Source organism: Aythya ferina, assembly GCF_964211825.1.
Source record: "Aythya ferina genome assembly, chromosome: 5".
NCBI classification, from domain to species: Eukaryota; Metazoa; Chordata; class Aves; order Anseriformes; family Anatidae; genus Aythya; species Aythya ferina.
In genome coordinates, this window is record NC_140301.1 from 5,246,838 (window position 1) to 5,274,293 (window position 27,456).

The 27,456-nt window shown below is 43.6% G+C and overlaps 1 protein-coding gene across 10 annotated transcripts in view; it reads right to left on the reverse strand.

Moving 5' to 3' along the window:
- The window catches only part of PLEKHA7 (pleckstrin homology domain containing A7), a 136,056-nt gene that overhangs the window by 89,583 nt on the left and 19,017 nt on the right, over positions 1 to 27,456 (reverse strand). For 2 of the 10 annotated variants that reach the window (XM_084521890.1, XM_084521900.1), the window contains exon 1: positions 9,205 to 9,367. The exons of 5 other annotated variants lie outside the window; for them this stretch is intronic. Coding sequence is in view for 2 of the 5 variants with exons in the window: in XM_084521893.1 (XP_084378019.1) it covers positions 2,793 to 2,863 (71 nt within the window). In the remaining 3 variants the exon portion in view is untranslated. Of the gene's footprint in view, positions 1 to 2,792; positions 3,142 to 9,204; positions 9,368 to 27,456 lie in introns of those variants that run through there. 3 more of the 10 variants (XM_084521891.1, XM_084521893.1, XM_084521898.1) reach the window with 3 other exon arrangements.

Consider the following 27,456-nt stretch of genomic DNA (forward strand, 5'->3'; position numbering starts at 1 on the left):
ATTCAGTATAGCAGCACGTGTGACTCAAGGAAGGCTTGATAGGAACAGCACCCTGTTCCTGGGAATAGGGTTTCCAGCACATTCCCTACAAGACAAAACTCCAGCGTTACAAAGGGCTGCAGAAGGCTCTGATATTGGTTAGGCCAAAGGACTGAGCCAGAACTAAAAAACCCTCAAAAATGTTTTGCTGCTTTGCATGTAGTCTTTGCAAGTCCTGCCAGAGAGAACTTTGTTCTTAATCTCTACCGATTAAAGTAGAAATCAAAGAGCAATAACTATACTTTCAGAGACTATCTTTGGAATAGGTTCAGGGCTGTCCTGTACAAAATAGGACACAAAACTAGTGTTACAACAGCAAACAGCTGCCAAAATGCAAGCTGCCTGTCCAGTGCCACGTGCTGTGCCCTGGGGAACGCTTACAGTTTAACCATCAATACGAACACTACACTCACTGCTACGTTTCTTAAGCTACAGCAATCGTAGATGGCAATATTTTCTTTGTAATATTTGCTATATTAAACAGCAAATCTATAAAGTAAGAGTAGTTACTTGCGGAAGTGTTTCAGTCACGCGAAATATTTTCTATAGCTGCCGTCCAGTTCAGCTCTCTTATGTCGTGCCATGAAAGAATCAAGAAGATTATGTTAAACTCAATATAAATGCTTTTTTTTTTTTTTCTGAAACATGGAAATGTTCTTCTAATTTGTACTCATCGACCCTGCTCCAGCCTGATCATAAAGCATTCACGATAAGCAGCAGTCTAGATGCTGATTAATATTGCTGGAAAAAAACTTTATTCACCAGAATATAACCACTAGCAGAGAATACAAACCCTAATTCAGCCCTCTCTCTGCAAGGCATATTGTGCCCCAGTCGGAAAGAGCCGTGTGTTACGGTGCTGAAGGGATGCTCTGCACCTCAGCACGAGTTGCCAAGTTAGCCATGGCTGTAGGATACGTAAAGAAACTGTCTTGTAGGTACCAGAACACAAGTAAACTCGCAAGGTTGGGATAACCTAGCGATGAAAACAAATAAATCCACGCGATTCCACGTACATGAAACAGGATTGAATCATCTCTGTTGCATATCACAGAAATCATCTTATCTGAACATTATCAGACGCAAGCTTCACTGAAATGCAGAACGACTACTTAAAAGCCACGTAAGGAAGAGGGAGGAGCGAATTAAAAGCTAAAAATGCAGGTAAACAACAGGGAGACAAAAGCTGAGTAGCTTCAGTTTCTGTCTTTTGGTGACAGAGAGGCGAGGACTCGGAGCTCACTCCCAGGCCCTCGTCCTGTCCTGAAGGTGGCTGTGGAAACCAAGGAGCTGGGTGGCAGGCTACGCTCGTCTTCATCTTACAGAGCAGAAATGAAAATGCAAGCACTTTGAGAATCTACCATATTTCTGGGAAGAGAAGGCTTTCACAGCAGCTGCCATTGACTGAATGCCTGTTTCTAGCTTGTTCATGCCTGTTAACATAAAAAGGACAAGAAAAAAAAAAAAAAAAAAAGGGAAGAAAAAAAGCTAGACTTCAGCATCCTCCATAGTTAGGCCAAAGAACAGCAGGCACGAGCAATCACTGGAGTTGACCTTAAATGGCTAACTCTGGTTTCAATAAAACCCTGCTGGTACCTTTGACCGGGCAACCTAGCAGTGCTGCCAGGAGATAAACCAGCAAGCAAGTGCAGGACTTTATTCCAAGAAACGCACAGGAAGGTGGTTAAATGAAGGATTTGCAGCACTGCTGTTGCTTCTGCTCACCAATGCCTCTTTATCACTCCAGCCTTACAAAGCTAACCCACGCCGCTGCATATTCTACAGTTTACAGGGATTATTTGCCAGGTACAGTCTCCGCATACGAACACGTTAATCATTAACTCCTTCTCTGACCCTGCTCTTCAAATGCATTGCAGAAAGGTGAGTAATAGAGCAAAACTCCTGCCCCGACTCAGATTTTCTTTCCCCTCCCTCTGTTGTTGTTGCAGCAGGGGAGGCAGGACTCCAGGCTGAGACACAATAAACACAGACCACATTCCATCACCAAGGTGTGCCAGAAACCCCAGACCTCCCAGCCAAAGAAGTACGGTAACACATTCCCCCTCATTATTATGCAACATTACAGTCTTCCAGGGCGGGCAGGGCAATTTCACGGTGAGAAGCCAACCCCTGCTCTCGAGCACCCTTGGCAGGAAAGGTTTTTGTTTCAGAAACCACGACTGCTGAATCAAAAAGCTAAAGCAGCAAGCCCCCTGCGTGGTTAAGCTTTATCATAACGCTGGCATTATTTAGCACCTTTCCACACCTGCATACGTTTTGTGAACTGTGGTCTTAAAAGCATAATGACAGCTAAGCCCTCTGTTTATTCACTTTACACCATTCTGCAGGAAAACACTTAAAATGATTCATGTTTTCTAGAAACCTGCGTAATTTCTGATTCTCAGCAACGTAGATGCCCAGTTCCTAGCAAATGCCTGAGCAATCAGCATACATAACTCACTTTCAAAATCTCCAAGGTTACAACTTCATTCTCCCAGTCAGAAAAAAACTCACAAAACATTCGGTATGTTTAGACATAAGAAAACGCTGGCTTTAAATAAATGCCCTCCTAGTTAAAAAGTCCAGCACAAAGCACTTCAAAATGCATTTGTATTTTTCATCACCTTATTTGTCTGCTTTCTTTTCTTCTTTTTTTTTGCAGATAGCAAACAGACGGGAGCACAAATATCTTGACAATCTGCTACAGATTCATATGCCAGAGCACTGAAAGTGCAACGTAAAACGCGACATACCTGCATGACACCTGGTAGAATGGATATCCTGGTGGAGGAAGAGAGTTTGAAAACCCAGCCTGACTCGACATCGCCTTCAGGTATCGTATCCGCTTAATTCCCTTCTGTATTCCACATGTCAAGCCCTTACCAAAAACCCACACGTGCTCGCACCCATCCGCGCCTCTGCCCAAAAGCTGACTCAAAAGAAAACCCCAGGCGCCTTCGAAGGGCTGAGAAATCCTGCCTGCGGATCCAACTGCTTCCCCGGCCGTGCAATTCCTCGCAGCCAACACCCTCGTGACATCACGTACTCCAAACCCACCCTCACGCAGCTGCCTGCGTTGGAGCAAAGCAGCCAGAGCTGCAAGGCAGCCAGAGCTGCAAGGCGTTTCGGGCAGCAGCAGCCCCGCGGCTGGCGGGCGGCCAGCAGGCAGCACAACTTGGTGCCACCGCCGCAAATCCCTCTATCAGCTAACGAGGAGCACTGCCCGGGTGAAGCCCGGCTAAGAATTCCCTTGGAAATGCAGATCCGTGACCTTCAGCTCAGCGCCAAGGATTTCCTCTGCGATTTTCAGTGAGATGCGTGAAGCGATGCGTCCCATTGTTTTCGGAGCAACATCAGCCTGCGTTTCTGCACTTCACAGGAGTCAGGAAAATCACACTGAGCGGCCCCCTGCTAATAAAGGACGATCCCACGAGCCCCTCGACCACGGGAAGGATGGGAGCTGGGATCTTGAGCCGCGTTACTTAAGCTACCGAATACAGAAATTAAATTCTGTGCATGTGTTTCTCCACTGTTTTACCACAGTTCAAATTAAAAAAAAAAAAAAATCAAAAGCAAGATTTCTTTTGATATACAGCACTAAGGGACATGAAAGTTGATTTTGTGCATGACTTCCTCAGGAAGGGCCAAGACAATTAACAAGCAGGAAGATGTGTGAGGAGCCACAGCAGCCCAGTGCATGGCGAATGCCAAATAGAATTAAATGATCCCCTACCTGCACAGCTCCGAATTAAATGATCACCTACATGCACAGCTCCTGGAGCAGAGCAGGCATGCACTGCCCTCACAGGAAGGCTTGCTAACTTCTGGCAACACATTATACAGGATGGGTTTAAAATCTGTTTTGTTATCTGTGCTAAGTGCACGGGAGAACATTAAAAAGGGGCATTTAATACATCCTCACCACGACGCGTTATTTACATTCTCAACCCGAACCGGTTTCCCTTGGTTTGTTCCAAGTTTCCAATAAATATCTCAGTTGTTAGGAAAACGGCGCAAAAATTTGTCGCCGTTCTAGGTAACTTCTACAATCTGGCACAGAGGAATGGGAGCTGGTTCTCCTACCCTAAATGTGCCTGAAATTTTAAAGTAAGTCTGATCTCAGTGAAACATTCAGTTTCTTGTTTCGTGTAACCCTGCTATTTTCATAGGGTTTGAACAGCACTGCGATGCTTTCCATTGCTAACCAGTATTTGTCAAGGTGTAAAAAAGGGCACTCTGCTCTTTTAACACAGTATTTGCGTTTCACATAGCAATAAAACAGGAGGGGAAAGACAGCAACAACAATCAAAGGCTGCAGAACAAGGCCTTGAGCCTCGAGGAGCTGGGAATGCCGATTAAACAGCCCTGCACGCTCACACACAGAGCTCAAGCAAGCGACTGACCTGCCGCCAGCCACCACACGGGAACGACGAGCCATTCTGCACGAGAAACACAAGATGAGAAAGTTCAGACACCACAGGTCACTGCGGAAGGCAGCGATTCCTCAGGTCCAGTCAAAATGCCAGAATGACACAAACGGAGCAAGGTTTGCCCGGAGAAGCAGCTTTTGGTTAGCCTACCTGATCTGTTTGGAAAAACAAACCGGCTGCCGGGCACGTCATTTTGCAGAAGTTTTTATGCCTCACCTGACTGCAAGGAAAAAGCTAGGAGAAGCAAGTCGAGCACAAAGGACAGCATGATATCAGCTGGGCTTTTACAAACAGGCCCTCTGGAAACTGGAAACCTCCTTCTGAAAACTTCTTCCCCGGGAGGACGAATCCAAACCACTGCCACCAAGACGTCCTGCTGCAGCCCTGTGCAAGGCTGCCGCCAGCTGCCCCATCCCGAAGCGCTTCGGTTTCTCTCTCCTCCACTCATTCGGTGCCTGCTTAGCAGCAATAATGCCAGCATTAATGCGGCCAGCCAAAATTCCTCATCTCAGAATAGCTTTTGGTAGCCCCAAGCAGGATTTCAGGGGGTGTCCGTTTGCTTTGCCAGCCGACCAGCAGGGTAACATCAAGCCAGCTCCTGAAGAAGGACGTGCCCCCGACCTGCTACGCCACCCTGCAGGAGTCACGGTGCCACCGAATGCCTGGCTGGGCCACACAATGAGGAAAATCCTCGCTGACAGCAGAGGAATGATGGGAGGCTGCATTTTTTTGTAATTAAGTACTGAAATCCCTTGATTAAAGTGTTATGAAGGGATAATACAGCTGTTGTGTTTGAGGGAAAAGATGCGTGGGAATCTTGGGAACAGAGGTTTCTTTTCGTCCCCTCCTCCTAGCTCCGACACAACAGAAGTGTTTTTGGGCTGAGATTTCTAGTTCAATAGAAAAGCCATTTACATTTTAAAACGCAGTAGAACCTACTGAGTTTTTAAGCCGGTGGACAGCATTAAGTAGCATTTAAACATGGCAATACTTGAGGCAAATAGGCAGGCAAAACTGAATTTCCAGGAGCAGATCCCATTGGTAAGCATCACACAGCAGCTGGCGGTTGGGAAACGGGAAGGGAACGTGTGGCACAAGAGGGAGCAGGGAGGGGAGGGGAGAAAAACTGGTGAAGACCACAGGGAAAACCTCCGGAGAGTGACACCCACAATTAGCAGCTGCCCCTTTGGCTTCTTGGCACCTGCAGCTGGGTTACAGCTGGGAGCAGTGCAAGAACTGAGGAGAGTAAGTGCTCGATTAAAAAAATATAAGGAAAAAAAAGAAAACCACATTCAAAAGGTCAAGACTGGTTTCTGGTGCTTCAGACAAGTGCCATCCTTGGTAAAGCGACCAAATTATTGCAATTTGAAAAGGCAGATTGAAGGAGAAACTGAAACTAACCTCATTACGGGAATCTAAATTAACTTCATAAAATCTTGATCAGAAGCTTCATCAAACCTCGACACGCTGCACGCAGTTATGTGGCGATATATCAAAAGGCATATAAAATGGTCAGATTCGTGAAAAAGCTGAATGAAGTGTCATGCAGAAATTACTGCAACGTCAATACCATAAATCACTAATTTACCCCCGGACAAACTGTTTTACTCCATATTTTCCCCATCTGATAAGAAATATATTACAGACACTAAAATAGATGAAAAAAATATTAAAGGAAATGTAGGAAAAAACCCTTACACAGAGTTTGAAATTAGAAAAACCCTTACAAAGAAAATATTACAAAGATATCTGATATAACGAATGGTACTTAAAAGACAGAACGGATTATTTTTTTTCCCTTTCTGTACAAAGCACAGTGATAGGGGAACATTCAACAACCCTGCAGAAGAGCAGTAAATTCAGGTCTGATGAAGGACACTATGGCCAAAAACCCCAAACTCATCCAGAAACATGGCTTTCTCTTCTTCCTGAGGCAGACCAGTGGGTTCGATGGTAACGCAGCTCTGGACTCCGAACTTCTTGTTGAAATAACTCAACTCAAGGTATTTTCAGCCCGGTTTCCTCAGAGCACTGAGGGGATCCCTGCCGCACGAGGAGGTGCAGAACAGGCAGGCTTCTTGCTGCTTTCGGGCAGGTCATGCCATGAAAAACAAGGAGCTTACCTTTCAGTAGCTTTCCATCCCTGCAGCCCCCATGGACCATTTCCATCATGCTGTCTCCCGTTAGCCCCAGAAACCTATTTGCAAGCTTATTCAGCTCGACAGTCCCTTTGGCCAGCAAGCAGACGGATGCCGGCTACCCGTCCTCAGCCTCCAGAAGCTTTGCCTCGCTCCCAGCAACATCTTTACGCCAACATCCAGAGGTCAGAGAGCAAGCAACAGCTGACTGAACAGCTACTTTGTGGTCTTCGCAAAGGAATAGGAGGTTCCCCTTGATTTCTCCATACCCTCCCTGTCCGTGTGCTGCTGTTCCCTGAGTATGCCCAGTGAGCGCGATGCAGAACTGACTCAAGAGGCAAAATTCGTAAGGAAAGCAAGGATCTCCTCTTAGTTTCTCAAGCTTGTCCATTTGTTGTTTATTTTTAGAAGGAAGCATCGAGTGTAAAGCCGCTTTCTCAAACTGGAACACAACCTTGGCATCTCTCCAAGAGATGACATATTTGACATAAAAATAAGTGAAATCTCCTTTAGAAGGAGCCTTAGATTCGCAGCTGGCCCCATGTTAGCCATTGAAAGCCTAGAGATCAGATGAAAAAGTACTAAAAAAATGAGAAGTTTACTCCTTCCTTGGCACGAGATGAACACTCCACTGCCTGCGAGCAAATACTAGCACAGAAACAACACACGGGTTTGAGGAGTCCCCAGACAGCACGCAGCCCCCCATCACCTATCCCCATGAGCCCGTCTTCGCTCCCCCCAGCCAGCAGCAGAGGAGGAGCCCAGCACCAGCAGGGAAAGGAAAGGATGCTGATAATGAAGCCTCTCAGGGGCAAAATGCCCACTTTTTTTATTCCTTTCACACAGTTTAAAGAGGGAAAAACGCGTTCCCAAACTTCGTTTTCTAGATTTGAGAGCCTGGAACAGGGCTCAGCTTTCAGCTGCCCCTGCACCACTCACTCACTGCTGAGGAGCACAGCATCAGTGAGGCTGGAAAAGATCCCAGATCGTCTGGCCGTACCCCCAGCCTCACTAAAGCCACGTCCCTAAGGAGCAGGCGGGCTGCCAAGGCGCTCCTCTCCACGACCAGAGGAGAAGGAGGAGGAATCCCACAAAGCAGGGCTGAAGAGGGCCTCGAAGCAGCATCTGAAATGGGAGGAATTCATTCAACACCGCCTGGCCACGCAGCCTTGCTGGTTACCAGCCAGCAGAGCAGAACAGACAGCCTGCAGCCGTTGCTGGAAAGCGAGAGGGGTTCAGGGGCTTCGCAGCTGCAGCAGCAGGCACCGGTGACACAGCATTTCCTCAGCCCAGGCTGTTCAGCCTGGCCTTGGGAGGAGGAGGCTGAAGGACTCGGCACCGCAGCGCACCGAGCCCTGGGGATGCTGCCTGCAATGCGCCGCGGGAGCTCAGGTCGGGCGCAGCAGCCTGGCACGGGAAGGCTGCAGCACTCACACCCCTGAAAGCCGGGGCTCTCGGCGCTGCAAGGCTGGGAATCTGAGCCAGCACCGTGGCTGCCCGGAAAAAGGGGAGAGAGTCCCAAAATAAAGCAAACAAAAATGAACAAAGACCCCTCGGGCGGCCCAAAGCAAAGCAGAGCCCCAGCCCGCTCCCGGCAGAACTTCACCAAAATTGAGCGATCTGTGCAAGCTCCGGGTGGCAAAGATTTTTAAGACGTGTAGGTACTGACCATCTTCAAACACCATCTGGGAGGGAGCACTGCATTTTCTGGGCATAAGACTATAAATCCTGTGTGCTGCAGATTCAGCAGGTATCCCACATTTCTGTTCCAAGGGAATGACAGAATCCAATTTCGTTCTCGTGCTGCACAAAATAATTCCTGATTCCTACATCGCAAATAACTCTCCTAAATAACAACCACCCATTTCTGAAGGCATTATTATATACACATACATACATAAATAAATAAATAAACCAGCACCTGAAATGGGATTCTTACATAAAAATAAGTTATACTGGATCGAGATGAAAACCTGCCTCCAGGTGACACTAAAACACTGAACAGAGAAACAAGGAAAATAATTGAATAAAAAAAAAAAAAAAAGAGACAGAAAGAAACTTTAAAGGAACAGATTTCTAATAAAAGCTAACAGGAAATGTAATATTTAATCGAGTACGGATGCATGCAAATTGCACTGAAGTGATTAAGTAAATAGAGCCACCAGGAACATATGTAGGAGCCAGAACGCTGATATTACAGCGGGTTTTAAAATAACTTGTCATTTAGAAGAGAGCCCCTGGTTTCCCTCTCCCATGACCCAGATGAATTTTAATTTATTTGAGCTACCCGAACGCAGTAAGTTTGTCTCTCCAACAGCTACACCCCTCATTAATACCCACTAAACAGATGCCTGCCTAATGGCATCCAAATGTTGCTTTGCTACCCCTGCACGGAGCTGCAGGGTATCTACGGGGCCTCTCTCTCCCAGGACTGCAAATAAGGCGGGCCGAGTCTATCTTTGGGCTTCAGGGTAAATCAGACAAAGTCCTGTAAACCAGAGAACTGTCACACAGCATCCTTTGTATCTGCAAGGAATTTTATGGCAACAGCCCCGGTAAATTCATAGCTATACGGATGACCTATTCATAATTCTTACCAACAAATCAGCTGTGGCTAACGCCTTGACAGTCGTTCGGATGAAATACCAGCTCACTGAGAAGTCTTATGGAGACAAATGGTGTTTCGCTTCAAAGTCTGCAATTTCTTTAATTCGGCATGGCCCAAAAGTGCAAGAGTAGAAAGAGACCGTAGGGTGTACAAACTCCTGAGGTCAGGGTGAGAAATGAAAGCACTTCCAAAATAAGCTCTCCTAATTAAGGCGTCTAAGCCAGAGCTGGCTTGCATTCAGTTAATATCACTGTTGCAAGTCATCTGAAATATTCTCGATAAACTATTTTTAGTATTGACTCCAGCATATTAAAATCAGTTCAAGGTCGTTACGGAATGAAAAAATTTCAAGCTCAGACACGGGATGGCTAGGAAATTCATCACTAAACCCACAAAAAAAAATGGAGAACTCCATATTTAAATCGGTTCAAGGTTAAGTGTTTGTTTGTAACTATTGTCTTAACATTACAAACTGAGCAGTAAAAAAAGAAAGACACCAAACGCATCGTTCGGTTCTACTCCCTCGTCCCCACAGGCACACCTGGACTGCTACAGGCAGGGAGCTGCCTTTCGCTTAGAAGACAGAAATGCTGTGCAAGAAGTTTTAATCAAGCTTGTGTCAGCCCAGCCTCCTTGTAGAAATATTTCATTTGCTTAATTAGGCAGGTGGTGCTCCTCACTGTACTTTTATTTATTCGGTACACTCAAGAATTTTCATTTGCTTAGCCTAACTTTTTCATTTGCTAGGTGAATTCACGTGCCTCTAAATGGCAACTGGGCACTACAGACTGAACAAGATAAAGCTACTCCCTCCTCTGAATCTCAAATATTCATACTAATCTTTTTAAACATTCAGCTGTTTAAACTCCCCATTCTGTACTGGCGTCAGAACTTATTTTATTTATTTAACTTTGGCACATGTCACTTTGATCTCAGGAAAAAAAAAAAATAATGCTAAGGAATCCTTTTAATTCAGTTATGCTATTTTGGTTTCCATTATCGTACACTACCTTGAAATGGAAGAAATTAAGCTTAAGCATGAAATCATACAACATACAATCCACATTTTAATCACAGTCAGGCTGTTAAGGACCGAATAGGCTGCCCAGAGCTCTGCGAGAACTGGGATTTATGGAAAGCCAAACAATGAAATACCTGCAGGCACCTACCTTCCAAGCTTGGGTGGCTGTGTGCAAAAGAAGAAAGGCATATGCTTGGCGAGGACACAAAATGCAGCTCTGTGCAAAAATAAAGCACACAGCCAGGATGTCCCTTAAGCCATACGCTGACGTGCATACACAAATAAAATAATTGATTATGTTTGGATCATCTCCTCAAGCCTGGGAAATGATTCGTGCTTACAAAACCTCAGGAACCTCGGATGCTTCACCGAAAAAGCTTCATTTTCCTTCTTAAGAACTAAAAGGATAAAAATGCCAAAAAGTAGACTCAAACCTGAATAATAACATCTCTGACTTCCCACTGTCAGAAAGAGCTAGATATTTTCTGAGATAAGGCCTGATTTCATTCATAGCTCAGCTTCTGACTGCTAGAGCAACCTAATGACTTCAGAAGGCATTACAAATACTTCCCATCTTCATCCCTCCTAATAAAATCTACTTATACTTTTTGAAATAATGACAATATTTATTCACTTTGATAAGAAGCAATCATGGATTTGAAGGCAAAGTCCACAAGGCTGGAGAAATGATCCTACCCTTCGCGTCGGGGTCCTTCACGGGGTGGAAAGTGAGCACAGGGGGAGACTGGGCGCTAGCAGCGTGCGCCAGGAGTGCCCAGCACTCATCGCCCCAACTATTTCAGATAGCAGCACTCAGCTCCCAGGCAGGTATTCTAATCACAACTAATCACAAAACAAACTTTGGAAAACGTGGCACTGAATCAACAGTGTGCTTTTAAAGTTACAGCATGGAAAAGCCCAAAGGGCTCGCAAGAGAGCGGTGCAAACCCCAGGCGTTATCTGAGGCATTCAGCACACAAAACGCAGGAAAAAACAGAGGGTTTCAAACAGAGCACTACAAGCTATTTGCAAGGGCTGAACACCAACACATACCTAAGATAATATTTTTGCATAGCAGTGTTTACAGACCATCAGCTTCAGTCAGCCATTAACCACGCTCATGATTAAGCAGCAGCATTCAAAAGGATTCAAAAGTGAAGCACGGTCATTAAAAAGGACCATGCCTCCTCTCTCCCCATTTGCTGAAAAATTCATTACCACTGCCAGGGAAGAAAGAAAGGGGAGGGACGAAGCCCAGGGCAGAGGCTGCCCACCTCACTGCCCTCGCTGCCTGCCCCCAGCAGGCCAGCAGCACGCAGACAGCGGACTAAAGGCGCCTTGGTGCTGTAGGTTAAGAGAAACAAACCGTGATCAGCTCAGCATAAATCCGTGCGTTTCATGGTAGTTGATTTTGCACTGCTGGTAGAACCACTCCCTGCTGGAGATCCGCTTTCTGCTTCAAGATAAAGGAAATTAAGTTCAATACCAAACAAACTACAATCAAGATACTATACCCCAGATAGTTGCCAACCCCTGGCAGTGGATGTTTTAGTAGAGTTGCATTATTTGGATGTGTTACGTTAGGCCTCGTTCACACTTCTCTCACAGTGATGCCAGCAGCTTTGCCAAACTACATTTGCAGACGATTGCTTTCTGGGTTTCATCCCATCTAGAACAAATTAATCATCTTGTTATGCAAAGCCAAATTAAATACCATCTCTGAAGAAAATATCCCACCTCAGATCAATTCCTCTAGGCAGAGCAGAAACAGTTCTTGCAGGCATGATTTCAGTGCATGTTCTTCTGAAACAGGAGCACTTGGCGATGGGTGGGTTGAATCTGTAAATTTCTCCTCAGACACGAATCCAAAATCTCTTCAATTTTGCAAGGTATTCAATTTGTTGAAAGAGCCCTGACACGTCCCGCTGACTCCTACTTTAAATACCTACATTATCAGGAGTTGTTACGCTTTGTTTTAAAGCTGCCTTCAGGACTGCTCCGATCACTTCAACCTGCTCCTAAGTCTTCTGGAACAAACACCCTCACAGACCAACCAAAAAACTCACCCGAACTGCTCTTGGTAGCCCAGTTCTTCTGTCTCAGCAACACCTGGCATTAAAATAATGACCTAGTGTTTCACGCTCATTGGAGTAGGCCACGCTGCTTCTATTAACTTTGCCTTAAAGCTCTTCCTACTACACCCAGCTGCCAGCAAAGTTGTGCCTTTTTTCTCAAAGAAGTCATTTGTGTGCTATTACACATTCGGCAGCCCACTTTCTCCAAGAGGCTCACCACGCTCTCTGCCAGTCCCATCACAGCGAAGGAGCTGTGTTCAGGGTGAGTGTAGCTACGCTGCAGGTGCAGAGCACAGCCTCTCTCTCTCTCACGTGCGCCGTGCTTACCAGGTTTAGGAGCTGAAGCGGGCAAGGGGCCTGCACAGGATAAAATTTTCCAATAGAAAATTGAAAGAGGTCTGTCTTTATAGCATAAGCATATATTTGCTATATTCACGTACCGTTTATTTTTTAAAATTAAGTTCTTTTGACTGCAATAAAATGCGATGTAAAAAGCACAAGGCAAAACTACCATGCTCTTTTTCTTAAGGGAAACGATAAAAATCTGGGGAACTGCAAGGCTTCTGTTTCCCTTCCAGGTCACCAAATACGCATGTGAGAAATTAAACTTTTCTCCAACCTTTTATTTTCCTCGTCAACGCAGGATCAAAAACTTCAAGGTTTGGAAATACTCCCATTACTTCTGATTTACCTAATAAATGAGATTTGCAAATCCATGCAAAGAAGCGGTTCCAGGAGTAAAGGCCACGCAAGGGGCTGCACTGACACCGACCAGACAACGGGATTTGGGAAAGCCACAGTCCATCATAGCTCAACACTTGTTTTTAATTACTCTACGTTTCACTGCAGGTGCTCGTGAAGTTTACAAGCTAATGCTGCTCTCTGCTTAGTATGAGCTATTTTAAGCTGGAATCATCATGTTAATTAGTCAACGGTACCTTATTTGTGCTTTGAGGTGAGATTTACATAATGTTCCATCAGCAAACACGTCCCAGACGGGCCTTCCTAGGGGCGCATTAAAAATAGAAACAGGCATGCAAAGGGCTCAGAGCAATGTCAGAAAGGAGCTGCTCTACCTCGGCTGCACGGTGCTGACAGGCTCTCGCTCTCCTACTTCATACGAAAGTCTCACTGCTTACCTGCACAACCTGACACCGGTTCCCACATTGTTCATTCCCACAAACTGCACGAGGCGGAAGAGGAGGACTTTCTACATGTGACTGCTGAAATCCTGGTTTCCCATCCTTCCAGCCACTTCTCAGCAGATGCCACAGATGCTTTCTCCACACTGAGCTATCAGAAAAATCAATTCCCGCAAGCCCTGACTGCAAGGAATTTTATTTTATTTTATTGCCTATAGGAATTTTTCATGAATACACCTGCTAAGAGATATTTTTTAGATTGCCCTATTCGCTTATTTTAGATATTCAAGCACCCACTTCCCACCCTAGAGGCTCCCAGCTCTCCCTGTCACAGCCTCCCCATCCTGGTCACTCACTCGTTTCTGTTCTGCTCCCTTGTCATCTCCATGATGATTTCTTTGCTGCTGCTTCTGTCCCTGCCACCTTCAGAAGTTGGGATCCATTTGCCACATCAAGTCTGCTCATCATATTCGAGCATTTGCAAAAAACAAAGCTGTTTTGCCCAGATGTTCGCATTTTTACCATTCTTCAAAAACCATAATCGTCTCCTTACCTAGAAGTACACATTGTTTTAACGTCAATTTTTAATTCTAAAAGGGAATGGTTGATAAATACACTACCGAAATCACACAGAGCAGGACCACTTCTGCCTCAAACGAGTGAGCACTCTTTTCCCCCAGCATTTAAATCCAAGAAATTAAAAATCTCAAGTGTACTTCAAGGCTGCTCTATTACACTTCAGTGGTTTTCTCACTTAAAAAGGGGGAAAGGGAGATAGATTAGTCTTCAAACTAGGATGATGAAAAAAGCAATACAACTGCATCAGCTTTTATGCTTTATAAGTTAATAGAAGGGAACATTAAACTATGGCATCCATGATACTGATGTCCCTTAAAGAGAAAAGAACAAGACCACAGCTAAGATGCACGTGATGATTTTTGGACCTGTTTTCCAATTTGGCAATGTCATCCAGAAAAGAATGTAGAAGAAGGAAGCACCAACAAGCTGAACTGCTTTTCTGCAGAGAGAAAGCCTCTGAAGCCACATGAAGCCTCGTGAAAAGCTTGCCTAAGTTTTCTGCTTTTGGCAAAGAAAGAGAAATTATGCAAGCAACTCAAAATGCTCATGGCTCTAGAAATACTTAAAAACAAACAAAAAACCGCCAAAGGACTTCTTTAGACCCAAGGTAACGTTTCCCACACACATGGTAAACATTTGGTGCTATAGAGAAATTGCAGAGGGAATACCAGAGGCCCTGTAAGCTATTACTCTCTAAGATCCTACACAAGACTTGAAATTTTGATTTATTCCTGAGTCAGTTTTGTGAAAAACTTCCTAAAGACAAAGTCATTCCCAGTTTATCTTTGTTCCAACAAATTTTGCCATCTAACATAGAGAGAGACACTGTAATCCCATTACAGGAGCTTCCAAGTGGTTGTTCAGATTAAACATACGTCATAAGCTTCCCATCATAAATGATGGGTTATTTTATATGATTTTTCCTTCTGCTTTGCAGGCTAAAAGCAGCATAATGGATCCAGAATGCTACAGAAGGTGTCCTATGCTTTTTTCTTCTAAATTTCAGAAGAAAACTATATTGCAGGCTTCACTGGATATCTTAAAAAAATAAAATAATCACCAGAAGTGCAGAAACCCAACAACCCAACCACCAGAGCTGCCCAGATTCACTGTTACATTTTACCCTGTATTTTCCAAATCCTGGTGCTTGAAATATTTTTAAAGATTTTTTTTTTTTTTAAAGTAATTTAATTATCCAAGCTATGCTTTTAATTCTGTAGGCATACTCAAGGAAACTTGAAGGAGCTTCACCAGTCTTGTCTTAAAACCGTTTAAATAATGGAGGAGAACGGCATTGTAGAAGCAGCCACTTGTAATAAATTTCCTCATGATGGCAGCACAACCCATTCTGATCAAGGGCTAAGTGACAGTGCTCATTGCTATTCGTCCAAAACGGGGAGATCCCAGCTGCTCTGGAGCGAGCCACTGCTGCTGTTCATTTCCACCCCCTCCACATTAGCATTCCTACGCTACTTCCCCGTCTTATTGGGTCCCCAGAGTTTCATAGGAGAATGATACTACATCACACAGATAATTTTTCAAGAAGTAGCACGCTAATGAGCATTTATACAAGCGATATACAAGTTTATTCACCTACCCCGTGTGCTCAGGCCGTGTATCGTTTCCATACTGCATTTGGAAAAGCCAACGACAACTGCAGGATCTACGTGGCAGCCTGAATCCCTGAGCTGAGGCTTCACTCAAGATCTATGAAACTCTTGCAAAGGAAGGATTTCCAAGAAGTTTTGTTTGTTCTCATCCCCCTCACAAAGAGGACAACACCATGGCTCCAAAGACTCCACAGTTTTCTTTGAGGGAACAGGAATTTTAGAACTGCCAGGGCAGCTGTAAGGTTTGTGAAAGGCTTACTTCTCATATGGCTGGCCTTTCACAGGGCATCAATGACAAAGAGCTACAGCAAAGCCAGTTGTGCTATTTTATAAGCTGTGAACTCAATGAGTTCAAAATCTGCATAGATTTCAGCTTACAAATAGGTTGCATCAATGAAGTCTGTACTGATTAACAGCAGGTCTGAGACTAAATGCTGCAATGCAGGCATGGCTGCATCGATATCATCTTGGTTTTTGAAAACTATGCTGGAGAGCATAAGGTAGCCCAGACCACTGACAGACCAGGTTAGGAAGAGACCACGTAACATCAGAAGTGCATCTTTATTTATTTCTTATTCCCTTTAACCCACAAAATGCGGAACAGATACGCCAGAAGGTTAACGTGCCGTTTGTTTTGGTGTAGTGCACTCTGCGTGCCTGGGCAGTCCCAGTGGCACGGTGCTTCAGGACAGAGCACACCAACACCAGCCAAAAGCAGTAACCAAGCTTTTCTGGATGTAGTTAGACTCTTCTTAACCACGCCTTGGCAACTCTACCTCCGCTATGGTAAGAAGGGTGGGTAGCAACAATTTTCTCAAATCTTCTCAAATCAGACTCAGATTACGCTGAATGGAAAGACTGACCCTATCTTAATTTGAGGGTTTACAATAAGAAGATTAAAACAAACCAGCAGCATCCTGGTTTTTAAGCACTATACTCGCTGCATAGCAAACAGACACTTACCACATCAAAGTAGCTGTAAAGTCAAAGCCCGTCTCCTGAACGTTTATGGTTTCTAACAGAATTATTATTCCTCCAGAAACCTCACCTTTTCTTCCTCCCTGTGCACCTAGCCTGGCCAAGACAGAAACAGGGCTTTACCACATTTCCTCTGCTAGCAGGGTTTTTCGATGAGCAGCACAAGCTGGGAACAGCTGGAGCTCCAGGAAAGGATTGCCTCATTACAAGCAGCCAGAACCAGAACAGGGTAGAGGAAAAAGCCACACTCATCTAAAAGGAAATTTATTAGGTTTAAACCTCTGTGTGACGTACATTTGCGTGTATTACTATGTAATAATGACAATGTAATAGTAAAGGAACAACAAACTGCAGGACTCTTAAGTAATGTTTGGTTTAAGAAACATGATGAGGTCAGTTGAGGCTATATAAAATAATTACCCAGAAGCTATTAGAAACCACGACTTCCACCACTTTCAACAAAGCAATTCTTCAAACATGTAATGAAATAGTCATGGCCATGTCGAGAGCCTAAAGTCAACTTAAAAGACACAGGAGTAACTGCACGACAGCTTGAGGGGAAAAAAATCTGGTAAAAAAGTGAACTGAGCAAGACAAACTTTCATTCCCAAGTTATTTTTCTTCCACTGTTACAGATTAGCAGAATGTTTTATTGTTGTTGCTTTTTATTTTTTTTTTAAATAGAGGTGGAAGCGTGTAATTAATATTGCACAAACAAAATTTTGTTACTTATCGAACAAAGAGTTCCATACGAAGGACGTAATTCAAGCAACTTTACGTAAAGAAATGTACAGGCTTACAAAGCAAGGGAAAAACATTCAAAATGAGATCCAAAGCATGAGCTAACAACTGAACTAGATAAATGCAGAGATGACACCTAATGTACATCCAACTCTGGAAGCAGCAGGCACCCTAGCATTGGGCATGGAAGAGAAAAAGACAAAGCTCAATGTACATCACGGCAGGTATTTCCTGAAAGGTCATGGAAATATTTTCCAGAGTCTCCAAGTCTTGCTGAAACGCTCACGGTTAATGGCATATATCATGCGCCACTCGAGATCATCCAGGTTTAGAAAATGTCAAACAGGAGCACGTAGGAAGAAGGGCTCGGTGTGACTTGGTGTACCTGGTGTGACCCCAAGTGGCATCGGGTCCAACGGGCTTTGGTCGATGCACTGCACGCTGCAGACAAGCATTAACACGCACCTCGTTCAGCCCCGTATTTTGTAGGGTGTAGGGCTGCTCTGTCTGAAAACAAACCAACCAAGACAAATAGCAGAGGAGGGAAAATTGCCTCCCTCAGACAGCAGGGATGGCAGGAGCCCAACAGATGCTAGATTGCCACTCGTCGGTACAAGCCAGGGCTTAGAAACAAAGACATTTTGGGAATGCTGTTCTAACACAATCTGGCAGGTAGAGGAAAATGGAAACAAACAAACACCCTCGCCCTTCCAAGGAAAAACAAAACAAAACAGATGCCAGGTAATCAGCCCACGAGGGAGTTCAAGTGATGTGGTGAAAATCAGAGAGCTCGACTGAGCCAGTAGGTGCCTGCAGCCACCAGCCTCTCACCTGCAAATACCAGAAGCAAAAGCGACCTCGCGTAGGTACTCGTACTTCACAACGCTGCTCACGCAAAGAACTCGTGACTGTTCATTAAGGAGATAAATATTTTGGATCCTCTTGCACCTCCGAAGCCACAAAACTTCTCTCAATGTATTACGGGACTGGTAAGTGCAGGGAGAGGAACCCAGCTGCAATTTGAGTGGGTTTGACCCAAGAGCCATCAGATACGCCAGACGGTCGTGGCTTTGCTTCTAGCACAGTGAGCCAGCGCTGCTGTCTTGCTACATAACCAGTAGCAGAAACTAGCCCATCCAAAGGCAGAGGGCACATGCTTAAGTAATGTTTTGCTGATTAAATATCAGCAGAAGAAGTGAGGAGAAATACAAGAAACATGCGCCGCACGGTGCCTATGCTGAGTGCAAGCAGGTTAGATACTGCATGAATTCGCAATGCCACAAATGCAGACAGGCAAAAATCAGCAAGCAGAATGAAGAAAAGCTCTGAATTTCTCTTCTTTGCCAAGCCTGAACCAAAGCTTTAGGGTTGCCTTATACTAAGATTACTTATTAATCCAGCTGGCATTACATGCTGCTGTTACAATCACACACCAGAAACACTCAAAACATCCCAGCACTCAGCTGGGGGCAGCCTAGACGACTCCCCCAGAAGTTAGCCTCAGTGTAAGATCTTGTTTCTTTGCCACTCCCCTGCTCTTTCTGTGTGAGCACCACCACCCCACGTACCCCCGAGGTCAGCAGGGAATGACAGAAGTCCCGTAAGCACCTTCTCAGCTGCTAGACTTCAGCCAGGCAGCGCCGAAACAAAACGAACAGGCAGCCCGTGAGAAGAAGTGACTGGACCCAGCGCTTACCAGAAAAGGGATAACGTTCATTTACTTCAGGCACTTCTGTTAAAACAGCTTTAGCAGACATAGATCAAAACTAAGATTTTTTTTTCCTGAGTTCTGGTTATATTGCTCCAAACTACTCAAGGCAGGAACACCACACAACCGCACTGCGAGCTGAGGTGCAGCAGCAGCAGCATCCTATTTAGCCAGCATGAGCAAGCTCAGGCAGGATAAAAGCTTAAGTGAAAGGGTAAAGTATTTTTAAAGTATTTTATTAGTGCATAACCATACTTCATTCTGCAAAATCTGTTTCCTTTTGTTGAAAAGTTGCCGTCTGTAGGAGTTTAAACACACCACTGTGCCTGTGCCCTGCTTAGAAAATGGCAAGCTATCAACACAGGAATCCTAAGAATCACATGCAGGAGCGTGAACCTGCTTCACTTCCTGCAGAAGCCCAGCTAGAGCCATTCCTCAAGGAGCCAAGGGATGACAAAAAGAGTTCAATAGCCTTTCTAACCTTTCCACTGCAGCTTCTCACGTGTCTGTCTTGGCGTTGTCCGAGTGAGCCAGTACAAGGGATCTGAGAAGGCTCAAGAAATGGCATAATAGTTTCTGAAATCAAATCAATTCCAAGATTTGAATTAAACCCTGAGAGACAGAGCAAGAAGCTTCGCTTTTCAGACAGTAATATCACCCAGCCACTGGTAACCCCAGTTTTTTAATTGTTATTTCAAGTTGCGATCAACCCGCGAGCATTTCAAACATTTCTGTCAGATCTTACAAAGAGCATCTCAAATAATCTTTAAAAGGCAAAGATTTTCCATCGACATGAACGGTTTAAGAAAATTGGAAGATTTTTCTCTCGAGATAACGTGAAACAACTTAATCAATAAGCAAAACTAAATACGCCAGTCCCTAACAAAGAAGCCTTTTTCTTGTGTTTGCTCAATGAAGCAGACCGGATAAATTTTAGAAAGGACTGGCAACTGCTGGTTTGTTTTAAAGATGAATAAACAGGCTCTGCTCTCTAAAGGACAACGTATCTAGGACCAAGTTTCTATGGCAAAATTTATTACTTGGACTTATCCATGGACTACAGTCAGCCTTTCACGTATGGGGTTGGATGTTGGCCTTTATCAGTGAAGGCCAGCTATTACTGTAGACATCTGGATTGTACATCAAAGGATGAAGAGTGATAATTCTCAAGCCCAAACCCTTTAAAAGTATTTATTGTTGACTGAAGATTGGTGAGTAACGTGGTCATGAAATTCCATCTTCTCCGCCAAATAGCTCTCCCGCAACGTTTCTGAAATAGCAAAGCAATACTGGATCCAAGGCTGAAAGCTGTCACTGACATGGCTTGGGGAAATAACATAAATGCAATGTACATGAGCATCCAATCCATTTGGTGAAGCTCAGCTGCATTGGTCTAGTACTGCTCACTCACTGTTTTCATGACAGGCAAGATTATGAAAAAAGAACCGTGTAATCCCACAGCACACCTTGCAAGGAGTAAAGCATCCTTTTGTCACGAAGCTGCTCCTTGACTTCATTTCTCACTCAAATTACCAACAAATGCCATTGGTAGCCATCACTTAAAACAAGCAATCAGAATATTAATTAGCGAGTCAAGAAGAAAGCAGTGACAGAGCCACGGTATTTTTATTTGGTTTTGTCTTCTACAGTGCTGCAGGAAAGCCACGAGCTCATGCTCAGAAAAAAAAATTCAAGTGGAAGCAGAGAGGTTATTACAATCAATACACTGATAGAAAGCAGAGTTACCGACAGCATATCTGACGTGTGCCTGCATTAGCATCAACATGAATAAGGATTCAATTATCTTTTGATAATGTGGTCAGAAGCCTCAGTAGTATCAAGGACTTAAAAGTTTAAAGGACTTAGAAGTTTGAGCCAGGCATAACTGATTACAATAGTCTCATATTAACTTTTTTGCATTCTAAATTAAAACGTGGTTTCAGAGCTTTTAAAAATTAATATTATTATTTTCCTGGAAAACTTTTTAGCTAGCTACGAGCACAACCTGCACACCAATGTCCCTGCCAAGCCTCCTGCACAATGACCCCAGGTGGCTTTGGTTCTCTAGTTAAAATATTTAGCCCTGCAGTTATATTTGCAGTCTCGTAGCTCTTCTACTGGCTCCAGAGGCTTACAGTCCTCTGCTACCCACCGTCTCACCAAGATTATTCCCAACTCCACAGCTCAGAGAACATAACTGGGTGCAGGAATGAGGGGATGTCAAATGAAACTAAGAATCAAAATAATTTTCAGGGGCAGGAGGGGTCCAACAGACAGGCTTTGTCATTCCATACACAATTGAACTTCAGAACGCTTAAAGGATCTTGTTGATGACACAGTTTGGTTAAATCAGAGAAGGAAAACCCACCAAAGCTGAAAACACAGAGTTCACTGCTTGTTCCCTGCTCCTGCTTGCAGGCTGGAGGCCGGACAGCTGCTACCTGCCAAGCCACAGGAGCGCAGGAAGGTTACCAGCGGGCTGTGGGCTCACCTGTACAGGCTGTGCTGTGCTTCTTCTGAAATGAAATATTCTCAGGGACACTGGACACCAATGAACTGCTGCAGCAGAGGAAGTCACCTGCTAGTTACTGGGAAATGGAGTTTTTTTTCCATGTGTGACATTGCAATAACTACACTTCCACGCAGCGCAGCAGCAAAGGGCTGCCCCTTAAACAAGGCTGCAACATACTGTGTGAACACAAGAAAGTGAAAGGAGTGCTTAATTTAGCCACCTCCATCTTTTCTTCAGATGCTGTTATTACTACTTCGCAATTGTAAGTACCTCTCTACAAGCATCTTACAGTGTATCTGTTGCCATAGAAATGGAACTCAGTAAAGAAAAGGAGAAAAAAAAAAAAAAAAAAAAAGACTATTTCAAAACAGCGTGCCACTAATATCAGCAGACCCTGAGAAATTCAGCTTCTCCAGCTCCAGAACATTTGGCAATCCTTTAAAAATCCAGAGAACCCATCTTCTTCTGAACCCAGAACATGCATAAGAAGACTTTGTCAGAAGCATTAATGCTCAAGACCTATCTGAAAGAGCGAGCTCTTTGATGCACGAAGATTTCAAAGTTATTTCTACTTGTAAAATAGGATGTCTCTCTAAAACGGGCTCAGATAAGAATTTTATTACACTTTATTTCAGTCCTGCTGTTCTCTCGATGTCTGAAGAACACTCGAGGCCATATATAACCATCTACCATCCCAATTCACACAGTCATCAAGAAATTTTCTTGGCTTAAACATATTCTGTAAAACGTATCCAGAAACATCTATTTTTATACTCTGCTTCACTGCCAAATCTGTAAGTATATTTTTGTCTAAATTTGAGTATCTAATTCGCTTCTGTAACTTTATTCTTGCTGAACTATTTTTTGTAATATTGAAAATCCTAGCCCCTCGTCAGAAAGGGGCTAACCAAACATCGTTTTGATCTTGCCTTAATTAAAACCTGATGCTTCCAGCGAGGAAGAAATGGAGTGCATGACAGACACATTTTTAGGCAGTCTGTCCCGTAAAAAAAAAAAAAAGAAAAATCACAAACTTTTACATTAAACAGTATTGTATCACTTACAGATCCTCACTGACACCATGGAGCTTAGTTTGTAATCTCCCCGTGATCACAGGCCCCAGTCAGCACCTCATGCTACCCAAGGGGTTTCTTTCTGGAGATAATTACCAACTCTCCCTCCCCAAACAGGAAAACAGGCAGGCTTTGTCAGATACAACTCCTTACCAAGTGTTTTGGTAAGATTTGTTCTGCAACTACAGCAAGTGACAAAACCTATGCTCCTTGTTGGGTTGCACTGAGTTACAGAAGTAGATCATCCAAATTCACCCCCTTACCTTAGACACCTGAGTTTGTTTTGCCATCTGTGAAAACTATTTTGCAGCTTGTCGATACCCCAAGGACCAATAAACCCAACAACAGGCTTCCCTCTAACACCCCTGCAAACAGGATTGTATTAGCATAAGAAGCAGACTGCAAATTACCTGCAATTTTCAACGTGACTACAGAAATATTTAACAAACCCAAACCAATCCTTGGTACTTGTGCAGAGAAATCCCTCCAGTTTGCTCACCAGGAACCACGCACAGCCAGGCAATCCTCCTGCTTGCCGGGATCCCTAGAAGCACGGTCTTCTCTCCAGCTGTAGGAAAGACGTGTCGCCTTGCAGGATGGCCATCCCTGGAAATAAGCTGGTCTTGTCTGAAGCTGTTTGGCAGCCCGTTTTGTGAAATGCCATGCCAAGTGCATTCCACGGGAAGGAATGTACGTGGTGTCCCTGCAGCAACCACAGACACCCACCACGGCTGGAGATCTCAGTGTCCCTTTGTATTTCTTGTTTGGGAGAAAGGAGCAAAACATCCAACTTTCACAGAAGTAACCCTCTCCGCACCGAAACAACGGTTTGGCATTTTGTGAAGTTCTAGAAGAAACAAACTCAGTTTCCCAATCTCAAAGGGAGCAAAAAATCGAACACCAGCACTACCACATCTCTCTGCAGGGAAGCCTGTAACCCAAACTACGGGTCTGAACCCATCAGTGACCTAGGCGGAGTGTCTGAGCATCCTTACAGAACAATCAGACTCTGTAAATGGTGCTTTAAAGCCTAAACTATTTTGAAACCATGCATATCTGTATTCAAAACTGCACAAGGAGTCCATTAACTGAAAGCATTTGTAAAGTGCCCATTTATTAAAAACAAAAACCAAAAAACACTCAAGAGCTTAAAGCTCTTCTCATAAACATAAATGTCACTTAAGAAGTGGTTAATTTTTCCTATCTCTGTCAGAGGATTTTTGGCATACCAAATTCATTTCAAAGCTCACATGAAAACCAAGGTAGGCTTTCACAGGTAAACTATTTGGTTTTACTTCTACATTGCTTTTATTTACTTGAAACTATTTCAGTTTGGCTCAGTGATGCGACAGGCATAAAAAGCTATGGTTAGGCAAGAGAGATTTCAGAAAACGAGTGTAAAAAGATAATCAAATTAATGGCTTCAAATGGGAAGTCTATAAAGCAGCTGTTCAAGGACAGCTGCCAAACCTCAAGGAACGCCTGGTCTCTTGGGTACTCTAAATCTCTGCTACTTAATTCTCACCTGCCGTGCACTCCCACTAAATGGGCATTTTGTGAAGGGCTCGAGTCCACCAAAGGTCCCAAACTCACCTCTCATAGGATTTATTTTTCACCTAGATCAAAGAAGTGAGCTGGAGCATCAGGCTGTAAAGGAAACGTTAGCATCCCTTTCACTGACAGCTCAGTTTTAAACCAGTTTCGGTCCCTCCTGAGACTTACTAGCTAGCTCGTCTGCCTTCTTCTCACCCACAGCAGCCAGGATGGGACTTCACACCTTTCTCCTCTAATGATGGTGGAGAAGTTGAATTAATCAGCGTCCAGAACTCAGTCATACAATACTCCAAAGCCCACCAAAATCAGCAAGCTTGAGATTGTACCTTTAACGACCTGGAGTGGCAAAAGCACGGAATTTACTATTTTTGTCCTTTGCTTCTATAGGAATGCTGAGAAACTGGAGCATATTAATTCCTTTGACACTTCCACATGCTGGATATAAATAGCCCTCTGTCTGGTGGCCCAAGCACATAGCATCCCCCTAATAAAAACAGCACCACAAGAAAGAAATTCCTGCCAAGTTTTTAGAAGCAACAAGATTTTTTTTCAGGGCACCATTTAAAGCTCCTCATAAAACACCATGCACACGCTTCTGATGGGCTGAGGAGAGCAGGCTTAGCAAGAAGAGAAACCAAAAGTATAAAACAACTCCAGGTCAGACGTTTCCAAAAGCTTTGTTTCTTCTCCCCATGTGCTTTACAAGCTGAAGAAGAGCTTTATTATCATCTTGCTTTCAAAGTAGGTACTGTACTACCCCCAATGCTTTCTTCGTGGATTTTCTGACCGCAGTCACTCTTGTTCCTCATCTTTCACTTCGCTGTGCTGACAGTATTTTGCCACTGCTTTGGAATTTGAAAGCTCACAACAGCTATTGTCATAAACGAGAAGCAAAAGTGGGGACTTCATTGAAGAGCCTAATTGTATGCAGGCAAAATGCATTTTAGAGCCAACCCAACCGCTGAAAACCAGCAAGATATCTCAATCTGCTTAGAATCAAAACTTTGATTAATCCCAGAGAGTATCTTAGCTGAGTAAGAAAAGAATAGGAAATGTTACAACACAGAAGCAAACACTCGCTTTGGAAGAATACCATGAATTTTAAATGGCCAACACTACTATGTTCCTTCATAAATACTCGTCCCTCCATCAGTCCCATGGCAAGGGGAAGCTGCAAGCACTGGCTAAAACAAGGATGAAGTTCTCCTCTCTGGACCCAACTCAACAAGCCCCAGAACTGACGAGTGGGTACTAATTTTAGGAGGTTCATTGAAAGCATTTGGGAAAGAAAAGCTGTTTACCCAGAGCAGTTAGAGCAGGACATGACTTTGCTAGTCCTGTACCTGTACTGGCTGCAGAAGGTGTATGCACACCTGTCCTGAAATGCATAAACAAACATAAATAAGTGTTCTACCCAAGTTGCTTATCCTCAGACTGCAATGAAGAGATGTATAAGCTAAAATATTAAATACCAAAAGAATTTATTAAATCAACAGCCAAATGCTCTTCAGCCAAGACCTGTTGAGTCCCCTCAGGTCGCGCCGTGTTTATTCTGACAGATCCAACCACACAGCATTCACTCAGCACCGGGAAGCTTCTCTCTTCTAAAACTTGCCCGTTTTTAATTATTTATTTAAACTTAATGAGTTATTAAATCAGCAGCTATATATATACGGTATAAACATTTGAAAATAAATAAATGTGCATATCTGTATATTAAATGCTACTGAGGAAATGCTGCAGCAGACTACTTTGCCAACCAAATCATGCTGTTGAGGAGGGTTATAGAGATACTGGAGAGCGTAAGTGAGATCGGCCAGTTACCGAGAGCCTTCAGGATCCCATTACGTTGGGAATAGCCAGCAACAGAAAGGAAGGAAGGAGACACTGAACACTAAGCTCTGCCAAATCTCAAAGCTCATTTAAAAGGTTAAATTAATATCACAAGAACGCCTAGCAAAGAAGCACTGAACCATTTTCTAAGGCAGGACTGCAGCTTGCGCTAGATTAGATATGGAAATAATTTTTAAAAAGGAAGGCATTAGACAGTATACAACTCCCACACACACATACATGGGGAGAATACACTGAATTGTAATTTGACTACTCGATTCTATCTGTAACAAAATCACCTAGACCATTTAAAGTAGTTGGTCGTACTCGTACTCCAAAGTTGAAAAAAAATTACTTAGTCACCACACGAAGGAAAAGCATCACCAACCATAACTAGCTCTTCGGAGTGACAATTTTAAAACATTACTAATCAAAATGCTGGGGATGGAGAAGAGAAATCTGTAGGCTGTGAGAGGGGGAAGCAACACACAGAGTAACAAGTACTCCATCTGATAATAAACATTACCTTACAAACTGCTTTTCACTTTAGTTTCCCATTTTCAGAGATGCATAAAAACATCTTCAAAAGCACAAATAACATTTTTTCAAAGCTTAGTTAAAAATGGACAGAAAGCTATATGGAAAACTGTCTTAAAAACAGCTTTTGTCACTTATTCAATTCATTAAGGACTTTTACAGAAGTCCAAAGCTGTACACTGGCACTCAAAGGACTTGCTACAACTTCCACAGAGCCTAAAAACATAACTCTTTTACTAAATGTCTGTCTATGTTAAGGTAAGATATTTTCTGTACAGGCAGAAATGATGTTTCCTTCATAAAAACATTCAATTTTAAAACATAGAACTCTGAGAGTCGAGTTTTCCCAGTTTTAATACATTCCTTCAAACACCTCAAGAGTTAAACTGCAGCAGAAATGCATGTCAAGAGTGCGACAACGCACAGAAATGAATCTGCAACATGCCCGATGTTCATGCAATTATAAATACATTAATTTTCAATAAATTTAGTTCTTTCACTTCAGCAGAACATTATTTGTCCTTCCTCATTCTCCACTGCTTAAAACTTCACTTCGGAATTCTCACAACCACCAGCACACTCAGCTTACTTTGAAGAATATAACTAAAAGCTCGTTAAAAGGAAAAGGGAGAGAGATTGTGGGCTTACCTCAGAGAATGGAAACAGTTTCTAGAAAAAGTCAAGGCACGGGATATAAAATAACAGAATAAAACTTTTAATTTTTATTCAGCGTTTCATTCAAGTATGCTAATCTCTAGTGTGCAAGCACACAAACATATACTTCTTAAAAGTTTTGCTCTGTTTCCCAGGCCATTTTTTCCTTCTTTCTGTATATATACTCACTAGTACTCACTGCTGACGTGTGCTGGGGCAGAAAT